This window comes from Phyllostomus hastatus, unplaced genomic scaffold (genome assembly GCF_019186645.2).
Source record: "Phyllostomus hastatus isolate PE091 unplaced genomic scaffold, TTU_PhHast_1.1 phas_scaffold_755, whole genome shotgun sequence".
Taxonomy (NCBI): Eukaryota; Metazoa; Chordata; class Mammalia; order Chiroptera; family Phyllostomidae; genus Phyllostomus; species Phyllostomus hastatus.
Window position 1 is genome coordinate 5,006,571 of NW_025334039.1, and position 21,724 is coordinate 5,028,294.

At 42.3% G+C, this 21,724-nt stretch overlaps 2 protein-coding genes across 2 annotated transcripts in view; both read right to left on the bottom strand.

The window, feature by feature from the left end:
• The window catches only part of TXNRD1 (thioredoxin reductase 1), a 53,411-nt gene that overhangs the window by 24,637 nt on the left and 7,050 nt on the right, over nucleotides 1-21,724 (bottom strand). Inside the window, exons 3-8 of the mRNA XM_045826379.1 lie at nucleotides 10,498-10,620; nucleotides 8,635-8,707; nucleotides 6,882-7,001; nucleotides 3,683-3,825; nucleotides 3,158-3,273; nucleotides 1,288-1,513 (exon numbers count right to left, since the gene is read on the bottom strand). Of these exons, the coding sequence (XP_045682335.1) occupies nucleotides 1,288-1,513; nucleotides 3,158-3,273; nucleotides 3,683-3,825; nucleotides 6,882-7,001; nucleotides 8,635-8,707; nucleotides 10,498-10,584 (765 nt within the window). The 5' untranslated portion in view covers nucleotides 10,585-10,620. The remainder of the gene's footprint in view (nucleotides 1-1,287; nucleotides 1,514-3,157; nucleotides 3,274-3,682; nucleotides 3,826-6,881; nucleotides 7,002-8,634; nucleotides 8,708-10,497; nucleotides 10,621-21,724) is intronic.
• Nucleotides 15,526-17,743, bottom strand: EID3 (EP300 interacting inhibitor of differentiation 3). The gene has a single exon (XM_045826380.1). It carries the CDS (start codon nucleotides 17,690-17,692, stop codon nucleotides 16,523-16,525), a length of 1,170 nt encoding a protein of 389 aa, XP_045682336.1. The 5' UTR covers nucleotides 17,693-17,743; the 3' UTR covers nucleotides 15,526-16,522.

The window sequence follows — 21,724 nt, forward strand, 5'->3', positions numbered from 1 at the left end:
TTTGATCTTTGTTCGAAGTGCACTCAGTCCCTCCCTCCTCTCTGTAGAAGGATGCTTCCACTCAGTCACTTTATAACATAGCAAGCATTCACTACTAGCCTCTAGGGGGTCAGACACCCTAGTAACCCCAGCAAAATGTTACATGCACAGACGCAGGTTTATTTCACCAGGGAGAGTCCACAAGTTCTCAAGGGGCCCACAACTCCCTGAATGTCAAGATGGTTGTAAAGGAAGATGCTACTTTTTCTACCAGCACAGCATTTACAAACAGCATTGTTTTCTAATCGCTGTCCTAATGCAAGCAAACATTACCTCCACTCCCTGAAAAACAGCTTTCAGGAGATTGGTTACTTAATCCTCACAACAGTATTATGAGACAGAGTCCATGAGACGTACTCTGAGCCAGGTATTGTCTTTCTAACTGTAAGCTGATGTGATCCTCACAAGAACGGGGATAGGTGCTATGACCATCCCAATTTCACAGAGGAAACTGAAGCTCGGAGAGGTTAAGTAATTCCCCCAAAGTCATGTAGCAAGAAACTGGCGGAACTGTATTAAATCCAGTCATTCTGACCCCACGCTCCACGCTCTACCCACATTAAGAGATTCATGGTCAGTGCAATGAAACTACCTTAACCCACAGAGCAATTTTTACAATGACAGCTCAAATTCCTTAACTGTAACGGAACAGTCACATCCTTATCTGCACTAAAGGAGACTATTAATCTGAGATACACGAAATGTTTGATTCTGTCACTCTTATCTTTCGAACATTTGTAGTAGTTAACAAGTCCCAATATAATTTGGCATATTATTCAGCCTATTTAAAAGAAGATTAAATGAGCAAAAATGGACAGCCTACATAACAAAATTAGATCATTGTTTTCAAGGAAGCCAGAATAATATAGTGTATCTACTGACTATACTGTAAAAAAATTCTAAATCAGCCTAGTCTTGAATTCTTACTTACATCACTGGTATGTATGAAGAAACAAAGTGTAACAGACCAAAGATAATAAAGGAATGCATAAAGCAAAGCCTTAAACAAAAGAGAATCAAGGTTAAGAAAGCAGAAAAAGAAATTAGATTATTCTTCTTCAAATATGAACAAAGCTATTTAGGTGGTAGGCAGGTACAAGTTTATACACCAGTATCACAAAATTGAGAAATTACAGCATTCCTAATGGTTTATCATGCTGAGAGAACGCTTCCATCACCCACCCAACTCTCTCTCCTAACTTTTAACCTTAGCATAGAATCAACAAACTTACGGGCAATCCCACTTACTTTTATTGGTACGAATTGTCTGATAAACTTGACACCGTGTTCTTCCATATATTCACCAATTTTGTTGGCCATGTCCTGGTCAAATCCTCTAAGGAGAATGGACCGTACCATGACAGTGACATCCAGACCAATGCCAGCAAGAAATCCGGCACATTCCAAAGCGACATAGGATGCTCCGACCACCAGGGTCTTACCCGGGCAATAAGACAAGGAGAAAAGATCATCGCTGAAAAGAAATTTTTATAAAAAAAAAAACACAACAGAAAAATGTTCATATGTGAATAATGACCAAATCAAAGTAAAATATTTCTACTTTCTTATGAACAAGACACTTTTGAGACTTAAAACACTTAATCAGCTACACATACAATACGTAAGAAGTTTTTATGAGGTCTTAGGCTCTACCTTCTTGCCACCCAGTTGCCTGGGGAGAAACTCCAGCTGCCCTGGCCAAGCACAGCACACTGTCCAACCTCTGACCGTGAGCCAGCTCACAGCCAAAACCCTTCTCAACTGCCTGGGAAAGTTCTCCACTCATGTGGTCACTATCGTACGTTTGAAAACCTAAGCCCTCCACCCACCACTCAGCTCTCTCTGAGGTGGATGATCTGCTACTTCTCATCTGGATACCAATTACCAAGAGTGGGGAGAAGAGTGGGGGCAAACTCGACATACTGTTTTTGTAATATAAAAGGCAACGATAAAAGGTAAAATCTAAAAAATAAGTAAACAAATAAAATAGAAAGTAAAATCTGACAAAACCTTCTAGTCGAGTGAAGAGTATGGACGACATGAATGATATCACAAAAGCACTGTCAGAAAATGAGTTTTTCTAAATATGAGAAAGGAGCCTGTTCAAGCCCACAGGACAACAGCTGCCATCTGAGCCGCCCTGTTTGAGGTACAAAGGAAAAAAATATGTCCCTCCTCCCCTAAAAAAGGCCTAAAAAAAAAGAGACTACTTTATAACACAATCAGGAAATCCTGAAAAAAAGGCATCTAAGAGGACATATTTATCAACAATCTGTCTCAATGTCTTCATAATCTAAAACATCTGAAAAACAATGTCACCAGTACTAACACTTCACGTGCAAAAACAAATCCCTCAGCAAAGCCTTCTTGCTTGACTCATTTATTTCAGAAGGTCCGTCCCCACTGACACGGTAACCACTCGGACAACAGTGAATGGGGCCCAGGCTTTCATAAACCAAACGGTCTGCCATCCTCTGACTCTTTCAGTGTCCACACTGCAGGTGTGAAAGGGTGAGGGAACAGATGACCCTAGTTTTGCAAGAAATATGTATGTACGTGTGTATCATTTACAAAATGTTTATGATTATTCATCTGTTTTTTGTTTTGTTTTAATCCTCCCCCAAGGATGTGTTTATCGACTGCGGAGAGACAGGGAGAAAGAAGGACTGAGGTTGTCACCCAAATGCACCCCAAACCAGGGCTCGAACACACAACCCGGGGACGTGTCCTGATCAGAGATCAGACCTGCAACCTTGGCCTACTGGGAACACTCCAACCAACAGAGCCACCCAGCCAGGGCTCCATCTCATTTTACATTATATGTTTATAAAGTATACTCACACAACTGCAACTTTCAACATGAGCATGTATCTGTGTGTCAGTAGTGATGTAAACTCTGGGCGGTAAGATGACCAATGTTTAGAGTATTGAATTTTTTAAATGTTCTCTTGCCTAAAATAAGTTTTCCTTTCTCTTTTTCTCAATCCCCTACCCTTTGAGCAAAAATATAGCCAAAAAAAAATTGGCTAAGTTCAAGGAAACAGACAAAATGGGTTTGAAGAAAAAAGCAAAACCATACATCCACAACGGTTTTTCTTTGCTGAAGTGCTGTCCTTACCTACTGATGCAGTGTTCTTTGTCACCAGGGATGCCCAAGTAACGGGGCCTTTCACCAGTAGCAATGAGAAATCTCTTTGCTGAGTAGATTTTTTCTTTGCCTTTGTTATTCGTTGTCTACAAAGGAACCAATATGCCAGCTTTTAATAGTTGTTATCTCGTAGAAGTTATAGTTAACAAGGGCTATTCCCCTCACTGTCCAGTTTGATTCTCATAAAAATTTGGTAATACATTCCAGATATTAACGCTCAGAGTAAGGAAGGGACTTTCTCAAGGTCACAGTGCTAGTAAACGGCAGAGCCGAGACTCAAAGCCAGGCAGTCTGGCCCTGGACCTAGTGCTCTGACCCCCTACCGCACCCCAAAAAAAGCCCCGTGAGAAGGTGTGACGGCACAATCACCACATTGGACAACTCTGGGTCATGGTGGCTATTACTTTCATTAGGATAATCACCTTCTCTTTTCCTCCCCGACCTCCAACCAAAGCTTAACACAAGCAGAAGTCCCTCGGGCTGTCACACCGTTACCTTAATCCGGTGAGGACCCACAAACTGCCCGTAAGCATTCTCATAGGTGACTTTCTTCTCCCGCAGAGCCACCCGGTAGCCCCAGTTCAGGGAGCCAATGTGACTCTGGACAGCTTCTGTCATTTTTTCCCAGTCATGTTTAACTGCACAAGAAAAGAAGACACAACAGTTGAAATCCAAGGCTGAGCCACTGGAACGTTGCCCCGAGCTGGCCAGGCTGGACTTGTCTCACCTGGGTGTGCTCTCATGCCTACCACAGCAACTGGATCTTTTTTTTTTTAAATAAAGATTTTATTTGTTTATTTTTAGAGAGAGGGGAAGGGAAGGAGAGAGGGAGAGAAACTTCAATGTGTGGTTGCCTCTCACATGCTTCCTACTGGGGACCTGGCCTGCAACCCAGGCATGTGCCCTAACTGGGAATCGAACTGGTGACCCTTTGGTTCGCAGGCCCACGCTCCGTCCACTGAGCTACACCAGCCAGGGCCGCAAACGGATCTTAAGCCAACTCTGTTGCTGCTCATCTGCCCCAGCCCACTACAGAGAGCCAGGACATACCCTTCAATTAGACAATAGTAGTCAGACTAGCAAAACTACTTAGTATCTTTAACATTTTCAGTGCACTCTCCATGTGGACTTCGAAGCACCTAAATGGGCACGAATTACCTCTGCTATATACACAGGGAGATGAAGGAGGGGCAGCTTGCCCAAGGCCGCACACTAACCCAGCGGCAGACGCAGACACTTACTGTGGTAGAATATGTCCCCAAACTGCAAGCCCCCAACTACAAACCAATGAGCTGGCTTGCTTTTTCTTTCTTTTTTTTTTTAAAGATTTTATTTATTTATTTACTTTCAGAGAGAGGAGTAGGGTGAGAGAGAGAAACATCAATGAGTGAGAGATACATCCATCGATCGCCTCGCCCCCAACAGGGGTCCTGGCCTGCAACCTGGGCATGTGCCCTGACCGGGAACTGAACTGGCGACCTTGCCGTTCGCAGGCTGGGGCTCGCTCCACTGAGTCACACCAGCCAGGCCTAGCTGGCTTTCTTTGTATTGACAATGGGATCCTAAAACTTCCAAAATACTTAATATTTTAAATGTATATTTAACACTTAAGCATAGAAGTCAAAGAGAGAAATCTGAAAAAATATAAAGCCCATAAAACTTCCAGAAAAGGCCACCCATCCATTCAGTTTACACAACTGAGCTCAAGTAATTTTGTTTTTTAAGGCCTGCGACTTTCTCTGTCCGTTCTGCATTGGGAGCTTTAGGAAAAGGGCAGATGACAGGCTGCGTCCCAGACCTGTCACTCCCCCGTCTCCAGGCAGATCCAGCTGTGCCGCCCGGCCCAGGTCCCTTTCCTCCGTCACCAGCTGGGAGCAGAGAAGACAGCCTTCCCAGAAAACAGGAGCACTGTGCTTGCTCAAGGACACGAGATTAGATGTGTTTCTATGTGAAAAATGCAAAATAAGCCTTTATGGGAACATTGATCAGCAACCTCCAGGGGTTTGTCACTTGAAAACTAAATTTCCAAGTTTCCGTCTTCCTTTAAGATCTAAAGACATAAACATTTGTCTAAACCCACTGATTCTTCACCACAATCATTTTAAGTGCAAAAAAAAAAAAAAAGGGAGGCAATACTGCTCCCTCAGTGGTGGGTCCCGGCAGGCCACTCCCACAAAGCTCAGCCCTGGTTCTCACAGCCAGGCCCCAGCTTCCTTCAGAAAGCCCAAGGTTTAAAGAGAAAAGCTGCAGATAACAACAAACAAACCATGGGGCTTGATTTCCGAAGGGGGAGGGATTTAATGAGAGGACACAGCTCTGTGGCCCTCATCACAGACTGCAGGATTATTGCTTGTGCTGCTCACAAATACAAGAGGGGAAAGGTATACAACTAGAAAACCATATTTCTATCCTAACATCTGGAAAGGGGGAGGAAACACAAAAGGTAAAACTGGTAAACTGGCTGGATAAATAATTTTTATAAGAATAGACAAATAAGATAAACAACTAAGTTTTATGACTGTGAAATTCGGGGAGTTTTTGCTGGTTCTAATGTACAGATGGGGACTCTGATTGTAGTGGCTTATTACTGTTACATGACAGCGACAGGGATACTCTTTTGCTGGAAAGAAGACATCAAATTCACCAGGTTATTTTACCACCCACCTGACGATTGAGTCTATCAGATTCAACAACTCAGTTGGCCCTAGTAATAAAATCTGCCTTCAGCAGGGGCCTCTACTTACCTCTTATCTTTTCAAGATTCTAAAGACCCAGGAAGCAGCCTTCTAAGAGTCTGAGGAAAGAGCTATAACCCCAGGAAAACTTTTAAAGGAACTGATTTCTAAGATTTCAGACTTGAAAAAAAAAGTACTGCTGATTTTATAGGACAAAGAAAAGCACCAGTAAAGGAAGCATGACTAGTTCGAGTGGAAGCAAAGTTTTTCAAAGCATGTATTTACACTTGGGTTTTTTTGTTTTATTTTGTTTAAATAATAAACTATTAATTAAAACTAAAAAAAAAAAAAAAAACCAACACAAAATAATTTACCCTAGCTACTGGCTGGAAGATTTTTCCTCGGTTGTCCCATAACCCACAGATGTCACAACTAAACTCAGACTGGGGCTGCAGTGCCACACCTGGAGGGCGCAGTGACCTAGGTCATTCATGAGCCACGAAGCTGCGCCAGTCCTCACACTATTCTCCTCCCAGATGGTGCAACGTACTTTGTAGAGTCAACAAATTCCTCAGCTTTCCTAGGGCACTCTACATATTTTTAATCTGACAAAGACTAACCATCCTCTCTCTTCCCAACAGGCGAGCCATCTCTCCACCCCCAAAATACCAGCTCATGAAACAGACTTCTTTGGATCAAGAAAAATACGTGGCTTCAAAAGGAAGTAAATGTAACTTGTACTCTCCTATGAAGCTCTCTAATGATGAGAATTTATTTGAAAGAATTCTGGTTTTCTATTAAAGAAAGATACTCCAAATGCAACATCTGTTCTTACCATAATAGCTGTGTAACCACCTGACACAGAGTGTAACTGCAGTGACTTTATCCTTTTAAAACGTGAACCATAACAACCACTCCCAGGTCACCGCCAGTCTCACAGAAACGGACGATGCACCGAGAGATCACGCACGGCTCCAACTCCCCCAAAGCACAAAGGGAAGAGCCGCTCTCCCCCGTACCCATCTCCTCGACTTTCCACCCGTAGTTCCGAGAGTCTCTCAGGGCTTGTCCTAACAAAGCTGCCTGGTGCATCAGTTTCTTCGGTATGCAGCCCACGTTCACACATGTTCCTCCGAGACCTGCAACAACAGTGAGATGCCAGTTCACAGGCTGCTCCGTGGTCCTTCAGAGGAAAAGGGCCACAATGGTTCCCATTCTGAGAACCCTTAATGGAGTCAATACTGTTTGTACAAGTTTATTCCTAAGTCTTGTGACATTTCTAAGTTCAGACAGCCTTACATACCAAACAGAGCCATCTGAAAACAATACAAAAATGAGATTTCTACAACTTCCACATGCTTCAAAGGTTCAAAGTAATTGAATGCTGGTACAGATGCCAGAAATTGAAATTTTACTTTGTGCACAAGCCTGTACTTGCCACCGAGGCTGCGAACAGAACTACCTGATGGAGGGGTTGGGAAGCCGAGCATGACTGGGCTATAGTGGCTCTGAAGGTACACATAAAGTTGGGTATCTAGGAACATTTTGTAAACTGTATTTTTATTAGTTTTATTATCAAGGAGTCAACCCCTATGACCACCGTGAAGCCCAGGCCGGGTTAACAGTGACGTGTTCTGGAGGTAACCACACGCCACTCCGCACTTTCTTTCTTTCTTTTTTTTAATTTAATTTTTATTTTTAGAGAGGGAAGGGAGGGAGACAGAGAGAGAGAGAGAAACATCAATGTGCGGTTGCTGGGGGTCATGGCCTGCCACCCAGGCATGTACCCTGACTGGGAATCGAACCTGCGACACTTTGGTTCGCAGCCCGTGCTCAATCCACTGAGCTACGCCAGCCAGGGCTTACTCTGCACTTTCTGGTGAAAGCCACTCTCTTCTCTCTCTACCTCAGAAGAAAACCCAAACCCACGAGGCCTCGATCCTTGCCCTCCTATTCCTGGAAGATGTCAAAACCAACTATGTAGGAGGCGTTTTCAGAGGAGAAGACCACTCAGTCTCTCCAGAAGACAAACCCTCTACTTTGCTTTATGAGGCTGATAGCAACTCCAAACCACGGTCAGGTCGGGAGCTGCGCAGGCCTCAATATGTGAGCACTGTTTTAAATCCCCACCCAAGGACATGTTTTTATTGATTTGAGAGAGGCAGGGGGAGAGGGAAAGGGGGAGGGAGAGAGAGGGAGAAAAAAAGAAATGGGGGGCAGAGATGGGAGAGAAACATCACTGGGTTGCCACCCTGACCAGGGATCAAACCTGTAACCTAGCTACATGCCCTGACTGGAAACTGAATCCACAACTTTTGGTGTATCAGGACAACATTCCAACCAACCGAGCCACCTGGCCAGGGCAGAACCTAAATTTTTTTTTTTAGATGAATACGTTCTTTTTTTTTTTTTTTTAAGATTTTATTTATTTGTTTTTAGAGAGGGAAGGGGCAGGGAGAGAGAGAGAGACATCAATGATGTGCGGTTGCTGGGGGCCGTGGCCTGCAGCCCAGGCATGTGCCCTGACTGGGAATCGAACCTGCGACACTTTGGTTCGCAGCCCGCGCTCAATCCACTGAGCTACACCAGCCAGGGCAGAACCTAAATTTTTAACATTTAACTGGAGTCCCCTTTAACTTAGCATAAAACAGATACATGTTTTATTTTTTATTTTTTATTTTTTTTATAATTGGGTTTTAGGAGCCATTTAAACCAGAATCAAGGAAAAACCTGCTCCTACAAATTCACTTCCAAAATACTTTAAAAACTTACCCCATTTAGTTCCAAGAGGAGTTGGCGTGACAAAATCCAGAACCATCACTTTCTGGTTAAATCTGGCTGCCTCCTGGAAAATAAGATTATTAAAATGAGTTGGAAAGGTTAACAAGATAGACTGGAAATGGGATGTTAAAAATCCATGCTGCTTTTATTAGGCTACAATGCCTAAAGCATAAACAGTAACCAGTGATTAATACCTGGGAATTTCATATAATTAGTGCTACTTCAGAAAAACATTAAGCAATGCTTAGATAATCCTAAGAGTAGCTTTAAGAATATGCAGATTACAGTTATAAAATAGTCCATCAACTGGAAACCCTAGCACCCTCTTGCATAATCCCACTCAACCAGTAACATACTAAGCAACAATCTGAAAAACATATGGCTGTTTCTAAGCAAGTGTGAAGTAGCCAGTAAAACAGATTTACTGCCAGTCTACAGCCCTTGATTCTGCATGTACCCTATAATATTTTTAAGTACTTTTGCTTCTATGCAGAATATTAGAGAAGTTTTTCTGTTGAAATTGTGATTTACTAAAATCTTCATGTGAAGAGCAAATGAAAAGTTGGCATCTCTAAGGTTTCCGATTCTGTTTTAGGGGAGTGATGACAGTCAGAAGCTCATCTGGAAGAGTATCCATTATGTTTCTCAGAGAATAAGCTTTGTATACTGGCAGCTTCCAAGACGTCCAGGACTTATCTCAAGGTACTGAATCTACGTGTCTTTCTTTCTTTTTTTCTTTAAGATTTTATTTATTTATTTTTAGAGAGTGAAGGGAGATAGAGAGAGAGAGGGAGAGAGAGAGAAACATCAATGTGTGGTTGCAGGGGGCCGTGGCCTGCAACCCAGGCATGTGCTCTGACTGGGAATTGAACCTGCAACACTTTGGTTCGCAGCCCGCGCTCAACCCACTGAGCTACGCCAGCCAGGGCTCTACGTGTCTTTCAAAATCACCATCGCTCCAGCATAATTCGCACACCCAGTGTTACTCCGGAGTCATTTACAGCAGAGCCTGCTTGACACCAGCTACTGGCCTGCTCCTAATTGGGAAGCCTCTTTTGAATCTACCTTTACTGATTCACAAGCTACACCTTCAAGGAGTACAAGCACTTCATCTTTTAAAAAAAACTCTTCAGTGAGAATGATAGTTCCAAGGGCCCCTTCACACACGAAAAATGTATCTCAATTCATGGCCAGGAAGCCTCACTCCTACCTCCCTGGATCACCCCCAGGCCACAGAGCGGTTATTCTCTTAGCTCCCTTTATAAACAGGAGAGGCAAATCACTTTTACTGGGCTTAAGAAATCCAACTGCTCTCCATCTTTCTTTTGGGGAGAAGGAGTTTCGAACAGGGAAATCAAAGTGAAAAAACATTAATATTTGGCCTTGGCTGGTGTAGCTCAGTGGATTGAGCATGGGCTGCGAACCAAAGTGTTGCAGGTTCGATTCCCAGTCAGGGTACATGCCTGGGTTGCAGGCCATGACCCCCAGGAACTGCACATTGATGTTTCTCTCTCTCTCTCTCTTTCTCCCTCCCTTCCCTCTCCAAGAAAATAAATAAAATCTTTTAAAAAATGACAAAGAAAATTAATATTTATTTAGAAATATATATATTTAATTTCATTATCTTTGAAAAATCAACCAAACTTACAATGAATGAAAATGCATCCAAAACACTGGGCCCAGTACTTTCATGTAAAGAACATATAGTTCAACCTGGAAAAGTGACTGATAAAATGGTCCCCTTAACATGTTCCACCCAAGGTAGTGTGCAAAGTGGGACAGGAGTGGCTCAGACAAACCCCACGGGGAACCTGGAGACCTGACGCGACTCGCGTCTCACACAGGGAGCCTTGCCTTGGCGGCTGCCAGTCCTCCAGAGCCCCCTCCGATGACGATGAGGTCATAGTCGTAGGACTCGGGGAGGTCCTCAGAGCCGTTCATGGTTAGTAGCTTTTGAAGACTGCCCTCCTGATAAGCCTGAAGAAGAAAAACAACGAAAAGGAAAAAGCTTTCACTTAAAAGTGGCAGTGCCTGAAAAGCCGCGTGAGGAAACCTTTCTTTAAAGAGAAGCCAAGGGAATTTTCACAGGCAACGATGTTGTTTGATTTACAGGACAGCACACAAGTGGAAACGTTCGACCTTCTCACATCGCAGAGAGCTACTGTGAAGTGTCGCCTGAGCAAGGTCCCAGTGGCCCGGCGACATCCGTCTAGGCCTAAATTAAGTTTGAGTGGCCCTCTTATCCTAGCACTTTTAAACTAGGTTTTTAAACCATTTTTACTGTATGTCTTTTAATAGAATCATTGATACAATTTGTCAATTACCTTTCCTTTCTAGTCAGAGGTGGAATAATGAGTGGGCTTACATCTCAGGTGACGACAGGGGCCCAGCAAATAGCAATGAGGACAGAGTAACCAAATACTTAAGGGTTTTCTGCATTTTTTGGGTAAGGCCTCAAGTCCAGAAAGTCAGAACTAAATCGTGAACTGACATACACCTGCAGAAAAAGTTAAATGTAAAAGTTCCTGCTTTTGCATAATAAACAAAAGGGGGGATACATAAATAAACACGGCTCTATGAGGCTCGCTTCTTTACCTATGTGCAGAGCCTCCTATGTACTATTAGTACTATTATTTAGTTTCCATGTACTTAACACATAACAGACTTTATGACTGTTAGACTTTTAATTGTATTTTTTATGATGAATATTTCTGTTTTTTATTTTTTATTGTATTTTCCTCATTACCTTTTAGTTCCCTTATACCCACCCCATGTAGACTTTTAGATTAAAAAAAACCATTTCATGCCCCTAGTTTTTATATACATTATTTATCATTTCTTATTAGTTCTGAATACTGTTTTGGTGATATATTTTATATTACCTTTTATTAAAACAAAAATCTGTGCTAACATGAGATAAAACCTGGTAACGTTAAAAAAACATTTTTTTTTGTGATACTCATTAAAAATCAAGTTTTAACCTTCATACAAAAAAGCCCCGAACTTACCAGCCCAGACTGTACATTTTTCTCCTGCCTACCATCAGGTGTGGGGGGTGAGAGGCAGAGCTTGGGGTCAGTAGAACAGGATGCTTGGGGCGTGGGAGGGGGTGCAGTGGAGGAAGATGGTGGAGGAGGAGGAGGAGGCGGAGGCGGAGGCAGCACAGCAGGAACACAGGGGGGCCCGGGGACGGGAGGCAGGACACAGGGACACCAGCGACAGTGGGGACAAGACCGCGTCACCCAGACCGTCTGTACAAAAGGTCTAACATGAGTGGCTGGCAAGCACAGCCAGTATTCATCAACTGGCATTGTGGCACAGGGTCCTCCTTCGGCACAGGGCACTGTGGGGGGAAAAGAATTTGGAAATGACAGCTATTCGGATCAAAGGATCAATGCAGTCTTCAGACAGCAAGCGTTACTCTCTAGTTTGTCTGAAAGAGCACAAAGCTGACTTGCTGGTTTGAAAGAATTAATTAAGTACAGCTAGGTGTTCTTCTGGAAAACAACTATATTTAATCTCAGCCTCGCTTTATCTGCATGTACTTAGCGCAGACGGTGCCAGAACACATCACTGGCTGTATAAAACCACTGTTTCCGTAACCACCTCCCCCAACATATCTATTAGAACAGGGAAAAAATGCACTGTCATGCTGAAAAGCCACATACTCCCTCCAACAATGTTTATAATCTGTTCTGTACTGAAATTCTGTATCAGAGGGTCCAAGGTTAAAGCCAAATTATACCAACCAGTGCACACACTTTACAAAGAAAGCTCTGAGTGAGCCTGAACATTTTTAACTGTAGTATCAGTAAGACATAGGCAGCTGAAACATTCCCCTGACCCCAGGACTAAACATGGTATCTTTAAACTTGAATCTAACTCGAAAGTGCAATTGCTGTCATTCAGCTCCAGGTAAGTGGTCTCCCTCCTGAAACATAAACAGGGTGGACAGTAGGAGACAGGCAACACGAGGAAGGAGCGTGCAGATGGGGGAAGGACACAAGAAAAAACAAATGCTCTCCCCTCCCTCCTCCAATTACAACTGCTAGAAATAGTGGCTGCTGAACATAGCAGCTGATACAGAAGAGGAGTTTGCACTTTTTAGTCTCAGGATCCCTTTACAGCCTTAAATTATTTAGGATCCCGAAGAGCTTTGGTCAATGGAGTTTGTTTATAACATTTAGCATATTAAAAATTAAAACAAAAAATTCAAATATTTTCAATTATTAAAGTATTACATTTCTTAAAGGTTGTTAAACATAATTTATTTTAAAACTTTTAATTAGTAAGAAGAGTGGCGTTGCTTTGTACAGTATCTTTGTAATTCTCTTTAATGTCTGTCTTGATAAAAGGCAGCCCGTATCTTTTCTGTGTCCACTCTGTTGCAACATCACTTGTCATGTATGTAGCTTCTGGAAAACTCCATGGTAGATTTGTGAGAACTCGAGTGAAAAGGACAAACAGGGCTGTAGTACCGTGAAGGTATTTTTGACCTCAGGACTCCCAGAGAGGGCCTCAGCGGGACCCAGACCACCCTGGGGACCACCACAACAGGACGTCCGTGCACACGCACGCAGGACACCTCATCTGCGGCTGTTTGCAGGCTTCCCTGGTGGCCGCTCTCCCCTCTCTTCATCTGCCTCTCAGCAACGCCTCCCCCCTCCCCCCACCCGCCCGCCCCAGTAAAACACTGCTCCAGATTCCCCGAAAGAAGGCCAAAAGCAATTCAAGTGTACTGGATTTCTTTAAAATTAGAGTAAGTCATATTTATTTCCCCCAAACAGGATTTCTATCCTTAGACACAGATTTATACTGGGGCTTCTTACCATTAGACCTGAGTTCTGGTGTTGAACTATTATAAAACACTTGCTCTACTGCTCTCTAAGCCAGGTAACTTGCGCTAATTGCTTGTTTTTAGAAGTCCCTGTCTTTTCATTTGCAGTTAACATACCCCTGTAACGCACCAAACTGCAGTTTAAGTGAGATCATACATATGAGCACAGTGGCCGGGAGGAAAACCCCCTGTAAGTGACTGACTCTCCGCTACCCAGAGAAGGGAACCCGCCTGGGACCACATACAAAAGTCCTGGAGTGTTTAACAGATGCCCCTTGCACTTCCCTGCACTGCCCCCTACGTGAAATACCCTCTTCTGGTCAAATCCTGACCCAGTACATAGGCAGACTGAGAGTTCAAGGGTCCTTTTATCAATACTCTAAGAGCCCAACGTCCATTTCCTCCACTGTCCCCCTGAAGTTCCCAAACCACACTCTCCTTTTCTTTCCTGCAGCATTTTATTCACACACAGTGTCAGGGCACTTAGCACAGGCTGTTCCACCCCATTTAATCCTCACCATAGTCTTCCAAGCAGATGTCTTTCCCATTTCAGAAATGACAATCCAGACAGAAGCCCTTAAGAGATGAAGAGCCTTGCCCATTGGTCAAGAATGGAACTCAGCTCTGTAAGAGTATAAATCTCTTGCTTTTCTCACTTATACCATACTCAGTTATTCATATTTCAAAGTACTTGTCACATACATTTTCTAATTTTATCCTTACTGTGAATTTGCGACTGGTATTATTCCCACTTAGTAAATCAAAAACCGAAGGTTTACCGGTTCAGTAATTTGCCCAGAGTCTCTACTGGAATGTTAAAGGGTCAGGATCTGACCCCAGGTCCTTCAATCACAAAATGGTTGTTACCTACCAAAGTTCTGATAAAAAATATTTTTTTCCTGTAATATTCTTCAGTTGATTTTATTGAACTTGTGAACTTTAAGCCACTCCATTAGTGGGAAACCAGCAGATATGCAGTTCAGTTGATACCTAATCTCTATAATTAAATTATCTATTGGTCAAGTCTCCTCTTTCTTCCAGGTAAGCAAGCAGTCACTTTAATTTCAAAGTGACGAGGTGACCCAGGTATCATAACCAGTAAAAACAAAAACAAGAGGTGGACTTCATTTATATCTTACCAGCTACAACTGTAGAGAAGACCCCAAACCTTTGCGTTCTCTGTTAATGCTTCTAGTCATCACCAAGTCTCAACCACTCTGAGTCAAGACACTGGGCATTTGACAGAGCAATCTGGTGGCAAGGAAAGAACGGAAACAAGACTGTTTTGCTCTCATTTTAAGAGTACCTTTTCCTCAAGCAGCAAATCTCTGGAAACCAAGGAACTCAGTTAGTGAGGACATGCGAAAGGGAGGAGCAAGACGGAAAGATGCTCTCCCCACTGCTAAATAAAAGGGTGGCAGACACTGGGAACAGGCAGCATTCCTTCAGATTTTTGTGTGAACTAATCTGTCTAAATGAGGAACTGCGGGGAAGGTCAAGGGTCAGGACATGCAGAACCTCCACTACACACTGACTGCAAACTGGAAGGGTTCATCTGCTAGGAAAATAATTGGCCGAGTCTGGTGAGAAATTTCTTTTTTTGCTAAAAACCTTCACTATTACTAAAGAACCTTTCCCTCTGCCCCCACCTCCCGCCACCCACATATAAGATCTCTCCGCTCAGTCTGACGTCATTCCTTTAGCCTTTGGATTTCCCTCGGAGTACCACACTAGACTTAACAGGAAAATTTACCATTACTGCTATGCAAAATGCTTATCCACTTGCCAAATAATGGCAAAATCCACCAGTACCAAAGTAAAGTCCGATAGGGATGGGGAAAAAAGGTTTATTGGGATGCTCTCTCTACCTTCAAAAACTGTTTTTTTCTTAAAGACTTAAAAGTTTTGGCAATAACCTCCAAATAAGGATGTAATTTATATTTTTAAAACAATCGAAAGTAACAAAAAGAAAAAATGATGGCTGTATGAATAAATTAATCAATTATTTCAGGTTAAACAGGAACAGTTTCCAGGCACTTAAAGTCCTATCAAGAAATGCAAAACTGAATTGAGAACAAATATTCAAGGTTGTTACATAATGAAACATCACTGATTTCTCAAGCACATTCTGTGTACTAGCAGAAGTTACAAAGAGAAACTAGGGACCAGGGAAGAAATTAACCAAGCAGATAAAGACTAGAACTGGATGTGAAAAGATGTTGTTTGAAATAATCTGACAAAAATATCATCTACCTCTGAGAACTAATCGACAAAATAAATGAATTTTTGCCCAGTTTAACATTCAAATGGAACAGTTAAAATAGAAGAAGTTATGGTTCTCTGGTGCCGTACCTTCTCATGATTCCATGTATTTGGCTTCTGTGTGCCCTGCCCAGTATATTGTTCCTACCTGTGGCCAATCCCTACTCACCTTCAGCATTTAGTTGATGCCTCACCTAATACAGTAGATACCCTATTGCTTTGGAATCTAATCACAGAAGAATTATTTAGAATACGGATACCCACTAATTAATCTGAGTCGTCCTAGCAATGGAACAAGACAACTATTTTTACAATGTTAATACTGCATATTTACTGACCTACTGATAGTCTCTCTTTACCTTTTATTTTTTACCTACTCTTTCCCCAATCTGATTAGGAGTCCCATATGGGATTCCCTTCATTCCCTGTAACAGAGGAACACAGTAACACAGAGCATCATAACTAATTTGTTTTTGTAAATACCAAATACCTTCTAATTTCTGAAATTTTGAACTGATTTTATTAATAAAGTCTTAAAGGACATTCAAAAAAATTTTCCATGAACATGCCACTAATTTTTTTTTAACAACAGATCATGACAACTTTATAAACTACCAAGAAAAAAAAATACACTGCACAGTAAAACAATTTCTGATGTTCTGGAAAATACTTTTTCACTTTACAAGAGGTACAATATGTGCTTCTGTTTGGATTTTACACTCTATTTTGAGATGCTTTAGAAAAGCCACAAAATGCACCCTATACTAAGAACAAGAATATTTAGTAGGAGTTTGTGATCATAGCCTCTGAAATTTCAAAAGTCGCCACGATATTTTTCCAGTCCTGTAAACTCAAAGATATAACTCCTTGTTTCCGGCCATGGGAACTGGGGTCACTTCCCTCACCCACTTGGTTAATATTAATTGGCTCTAATATTGGCAGCCTGTCTTGGTCAAGCCTTATTCTTGCGAAACCATCCCTTATAATGAAAGAAACATAAAATATATTCTCCACAGTACGAGAAAAAGACTTTGGATCAACCACAAACTCAAAATAGGACACAGGAGTATCAGGATACTTTCGAAAGTACGTCTGCAACAATCCCAAGATTCTTTCCACTTCTTTTTCTGTGGCTTCTTGATTACTACTCAGGTCCAGCCTCCTCAGCTTTGTAGGCATATCCCCATTTTCTTCCATTCTGTGAGCTTTTTTATGGTGTTCAGATCGGTGTTTTGGTGCAGAAGAATGCGACTTGAATGAACCAAAGATAAAGTGGAATGTTTCAGCTCGCAACATCCAGGACGCTGCTTCTTTGTGCACTGTCTCCCAGAAGGAAAGAGCTATATTATCATCACAGCCGCTCAACTCGTTGTGTTCATCATCTTCCATCCAGTTCATGCCCACAAATATAAACAGAAAGTCACAAAACGCAACCTGATTAAAATAGTTCATATCAGAATTTAGCTGCTTGGCTTTTTCTTTACCCAAATCAGAAGCCAAAACAAGAAACTGGGCATCGAGAGCTGCTTCTCTTGTTCGGCTCACCCCATCGAACAGGACATTGGCTTCCTCCAGAGCCTCGGTTAAGGAGTCGCTCGCCGTGTTCACTATGTCTTCACGGTTCTGCTGCACGTTATGGATGAGCTGCCGGTACTGCTTGCGGATATTCCGGCACTTCTCCTCGTCGGCCGCAAGCCCCAGGAGATTTGGATCTATGTGGGCCTCCCCGAAGCTGAAGTCGTCAGAGCAGCCGTCAGAGCAGCCGTCAGAGCAGCCGTCAGAGCAGCTGTCAGAGCAGCCATCGGCCCCCAGCGCCACTTCCACCTTCATGGGCTCTTCCTCCTCCTCCGCCGCCTGCTTCACGGAGTACGCGCTACCGGTGACGGTACGCACCGCCGGCTCCTCCGCTTTCTCCTCGTGTCCCCTCAGGGAATCCTTTTCATCTGTCATGCTGGTGACCGCGGGAGCTCAGCTAGCGCTCTGCTAACGGCCTGCGCAGGGTTTCCGACAACGGCGGAAATTGAATGGGTCCGTCAGAGCGGAGGCTGCCGAACGCCCATGCGCCCCGGCGGCGTCGCCAGGAAGCCCCGCCCCAGCGCACGCCGCCAGAGCAGCACACGCGCACAGCACAGACGGGACAATGCATCCCAACCCTAGGCTCCAGGAACCTCCGCTCGAGCGAGAGGTGTTCTTTTGGCGTTTACTGACAGTGTCACGTAGCTTTCAAAGAAACACCTGGATGATCTATGACAAAACCGAGGGGAAACTAAAGGTCCTGCAGTTTAAAGCACTTGCTGTCACGTATTGCAGTTAAGTCGACCTTCATCTTTCATTCTTACTATGACTCAAAGGATCTTTATTTTTATTTTTTGGAAAACTAAATCTGGCCAAGTTACAAACTGTCCCTATGGCCAAGGAGCTTGAGGCGCAGAACCACTACCCAAACAGGCGGAATTCTAAGGGTCTATTTGCAAGGTGGTTGTTTGTAACTCAATTCATTATACAAATGTAAATTGAGTCAATTACTTTCACGGGCCCTCAAAAGCCCTCAAAGGCCCAACATCCTCTAACCTACCCCATGGGAGGTCGAGGGTATTCACAAAGTGTATTTCAGTGCTAGAGCAAGCTAAAAAATGGGGGCGGGGCGGGGCGGGGGCGCGAGAGGTGTTACACAGGTGATCTTTGGTTCCACCATCCAAGGGTGGTGGAAGGATAAAGTGAGTACATTCTCTGCAAAAGAGCTGTTTATTTGAAAGCTGTGAAAAGCTAAAGGCCACAGATTGAATGGATAGTAACTCTGAACCCTAAAAGGTGAGCAAAGCTGTAAAAATTTTAAACACAATTTGTTATATGAATATAAAAGTGAATGCTGTAAATCAGGCGACTAACCTAGATTGGAAAATTCACCCACCAGTTTACTGGGAATTCCAGTACAGCTGGAGAAAGGCCTCTGCTGAGCAGTCACATGAGCAGCAAGTACACATAACATTAAAACGGAATAATCTGGTTTTAAGTAGGGGTAATAGAGGAAGAAGCGTACATTTTTCAAAAACACCACACATTATGGGTACTTGTGCATATATATTATTCTACCCTATTATACTGCTGGCTTCTCTAAAGCAAGAAGGTGGCATATAAATCTTCCAAGCAAAGCTGTTTTCACATGGATGCGTTTGAGTATGCACATCTGAATGTATAAATGAATGTAGACGAAAAACTTTGGTCCAACACTATTGCAAGTTACTTGGCAAGAAAAGATTTAATTGCAGAGAACAGCTTTAGAGAATGAAATGCTCTTGCTTTTCATTTTACTCATTGAAAATAAAAGTTGACTGATGTTCAGCCTTACCCTTCTCGGAAAAAAGCAAGAGCAAAACAAAGTTGGGGCCCAGGATCAAGAAGGTGCCACATTCTGCCCCTAAGTCTGGCCAATTACAAACTGATACTTAAATCTGTTTTAAATCTTGGATGAAAACACATAGCTAATTCCAACTCCCAAATCCAAGTCATGTTTGCTTTTATCGTTAACCATATTCTTGGGAACTTCCAAAACCCACTTCACATTCCATAAAAGTAACTCAGAACTCCAAAAGGTAAATCAACCTTCCCACCCTAAGGTGCCTATTTTCTCCTGGCTCAGAGAAGGGAAAACAGGCCGATACCGATTTGCTCCATACGGACCCTTTCATCTAAGAATTTCAAAATGCTTTACAAAAGTAAATTAATTCTCCTAACCTACTTATAAAGTATTACTAATACTACTTACAGGGATTTCTCAGGAGATAACAGCCCACACAATTCGCTTAAAGCAACAGAACACATAACGACAGCACCATATTATTAAGCTGTGATTTCCAGTGCTTAATTCATTCTATGCTACATCTCTGTCCCTAAGGAAGCTCAGTAACATGCAACTTAAATCATCGTCATTAAGCCACGTTCACATTATATTCTGCCTTCTTAAATCTGCCTTTAGAACACGAGATTCAGATGTAGCCTCAAAGTAAAAATTTCACGTCTAACGATGGTTTTCCCTAATCATTTATAGAATGGGAATTTCTACACTTGTGAATCTTTAAATCCCTAAACAGTGACTTTCTAACCTAAGGTCAAATTACTGGTAATAATTGTATAAATGCCACTTTAAAAAGGAGAGAATAGCAACACAATTTTAGTTATACTGGTAAACTCCTCTGTGACTTGTAACAGAAAGCAAAAAAGCACCATTACTCAAAGAAATCACTAAAGTCTACCCTCTTCATGCAGTAAGACTGGTACAGGCAACCAATGGCACGCAGCTCGGCCTCCAAGACAATTCAGCTCCTCTCCTCCCCCTTTCCTCCTTCAGGTGTTGCTGCCAAGAGCTCCATGGTCTTCCATTTCCTTTCTTTCTTTCTTCCGTTTTCCCTCCTGCATTATTTTTCAATCCCTTTGCCAGGCGTTCAGATTCATTCATTCCAAGCATTCTTAAGCTCCTCCCCACAACCCCCAGTGCTCAACACAAACATGAAAGGATGGATGTCATCAATTACAGGTCTCTCTCTGGCCAAATAAAAAAAGAACACAGATAGGGTCCACTGTCTTTCCCAGTGGGATTTTTTTTTTCAGGATCACTCTAAACCAGGGGTGTCAAACTCATTCTCACCAGGGGCCACATCAGCTTTGCGGTTGCCTTCAAAGGGCCGAAATAATTTTAGGGCTCTGTAAATGTAACTACTCCTTCACTGTTAAGGAGCTGAAATTACATTCGGCCGTTTGAAGGCAATCACCAGCCTGATGTGGCACCTGGTGAACATGAGTTTGACACCCCTGTTCTATAACAGGTAGATGTTTAAGAGTTTCAGTCCTGCACTCTGGTAAGAATTATCCTGCCATCTAGCCACCGCCCTAAACATTTTTGTTCCTTCTTTCACAGCACATTCTCTCCTCTCATCCTGCCCAGATAACTATTTCATATTGAGCTGTAAAGAGATGTGGTAAAAGTCCTAGTTTACCACAGATTTGTCAGAGTAGCAGAAGGCAAGGTATATTTTCTTTTCCTTCTTAATTTCCTTTAAGTTTATGTTCCTGAATGTGTACTTTGCTTTGACTGATTTTTAGTATTAATGGCAAACTTTGCTACAACCAAGCAAATGAGTTTCTGAGAGACCATGAATAGTGAGGAAAGAGGCAAACCTGGGTTCCAGTCATGACCCATTAGCCACTAATGTTACTTTAGCCAAGTTGCTTAACCTCCAGGCCTCCAGCTTCCTCATTAGTAAGAAGGGAATACTACTATTTACATCATTGTTACTCTGTGTATTGAACGAGAATTATGTGATAGATTTGATAATATGTACAACTACTTAGTATTTAATAAATCATACATTATCCCAAAGATAGCAAATGTTTAATAAACACTAGATACCAAATAGAAAAATATATATACAAACCAGTATCTTTAACTCATTGATGTTGTTTTAGAAACAGAAAAATATTTTAAAGGTTGAATCCATAAGGAGGAATAAAGGAATATATATCCCACTATAAGAAATACCAGTGAAAAGAAATTTGCCATATAATAAAATTTTAAAACCTAAGGTTTCACCTAATGGAAGTGTGTACAGTACTTTCAAAGGTAAACCAATCTACTAAATATTCTGAAGCAGATCCACAAAAAGTCTGGGACCATATGCAAAATTATTTATGTATCTTTTTCTCCTGAATGGCTCCTTGGATTTCAGCAGTATCCAAAAGAGGTTTTGAATAACTATTCTATTCAAATAATATTGCTTTATTGGTAGTGGAATAAAAGATAAAAATGACAGTCAGGCTCCACAAAATGATTTGGAGCCATTCACTGAAATATTTCAGAGCATATAAAACCTCCACCCCTACTCTGTGGTAACAGTCACACACTTAACTGCACTTCGGCAAACCCAGTAGGTCTGACCTGCCAAGCCTCAAGAGCTAATGTAAACAAGGGTGTGACAAGAGGACAAT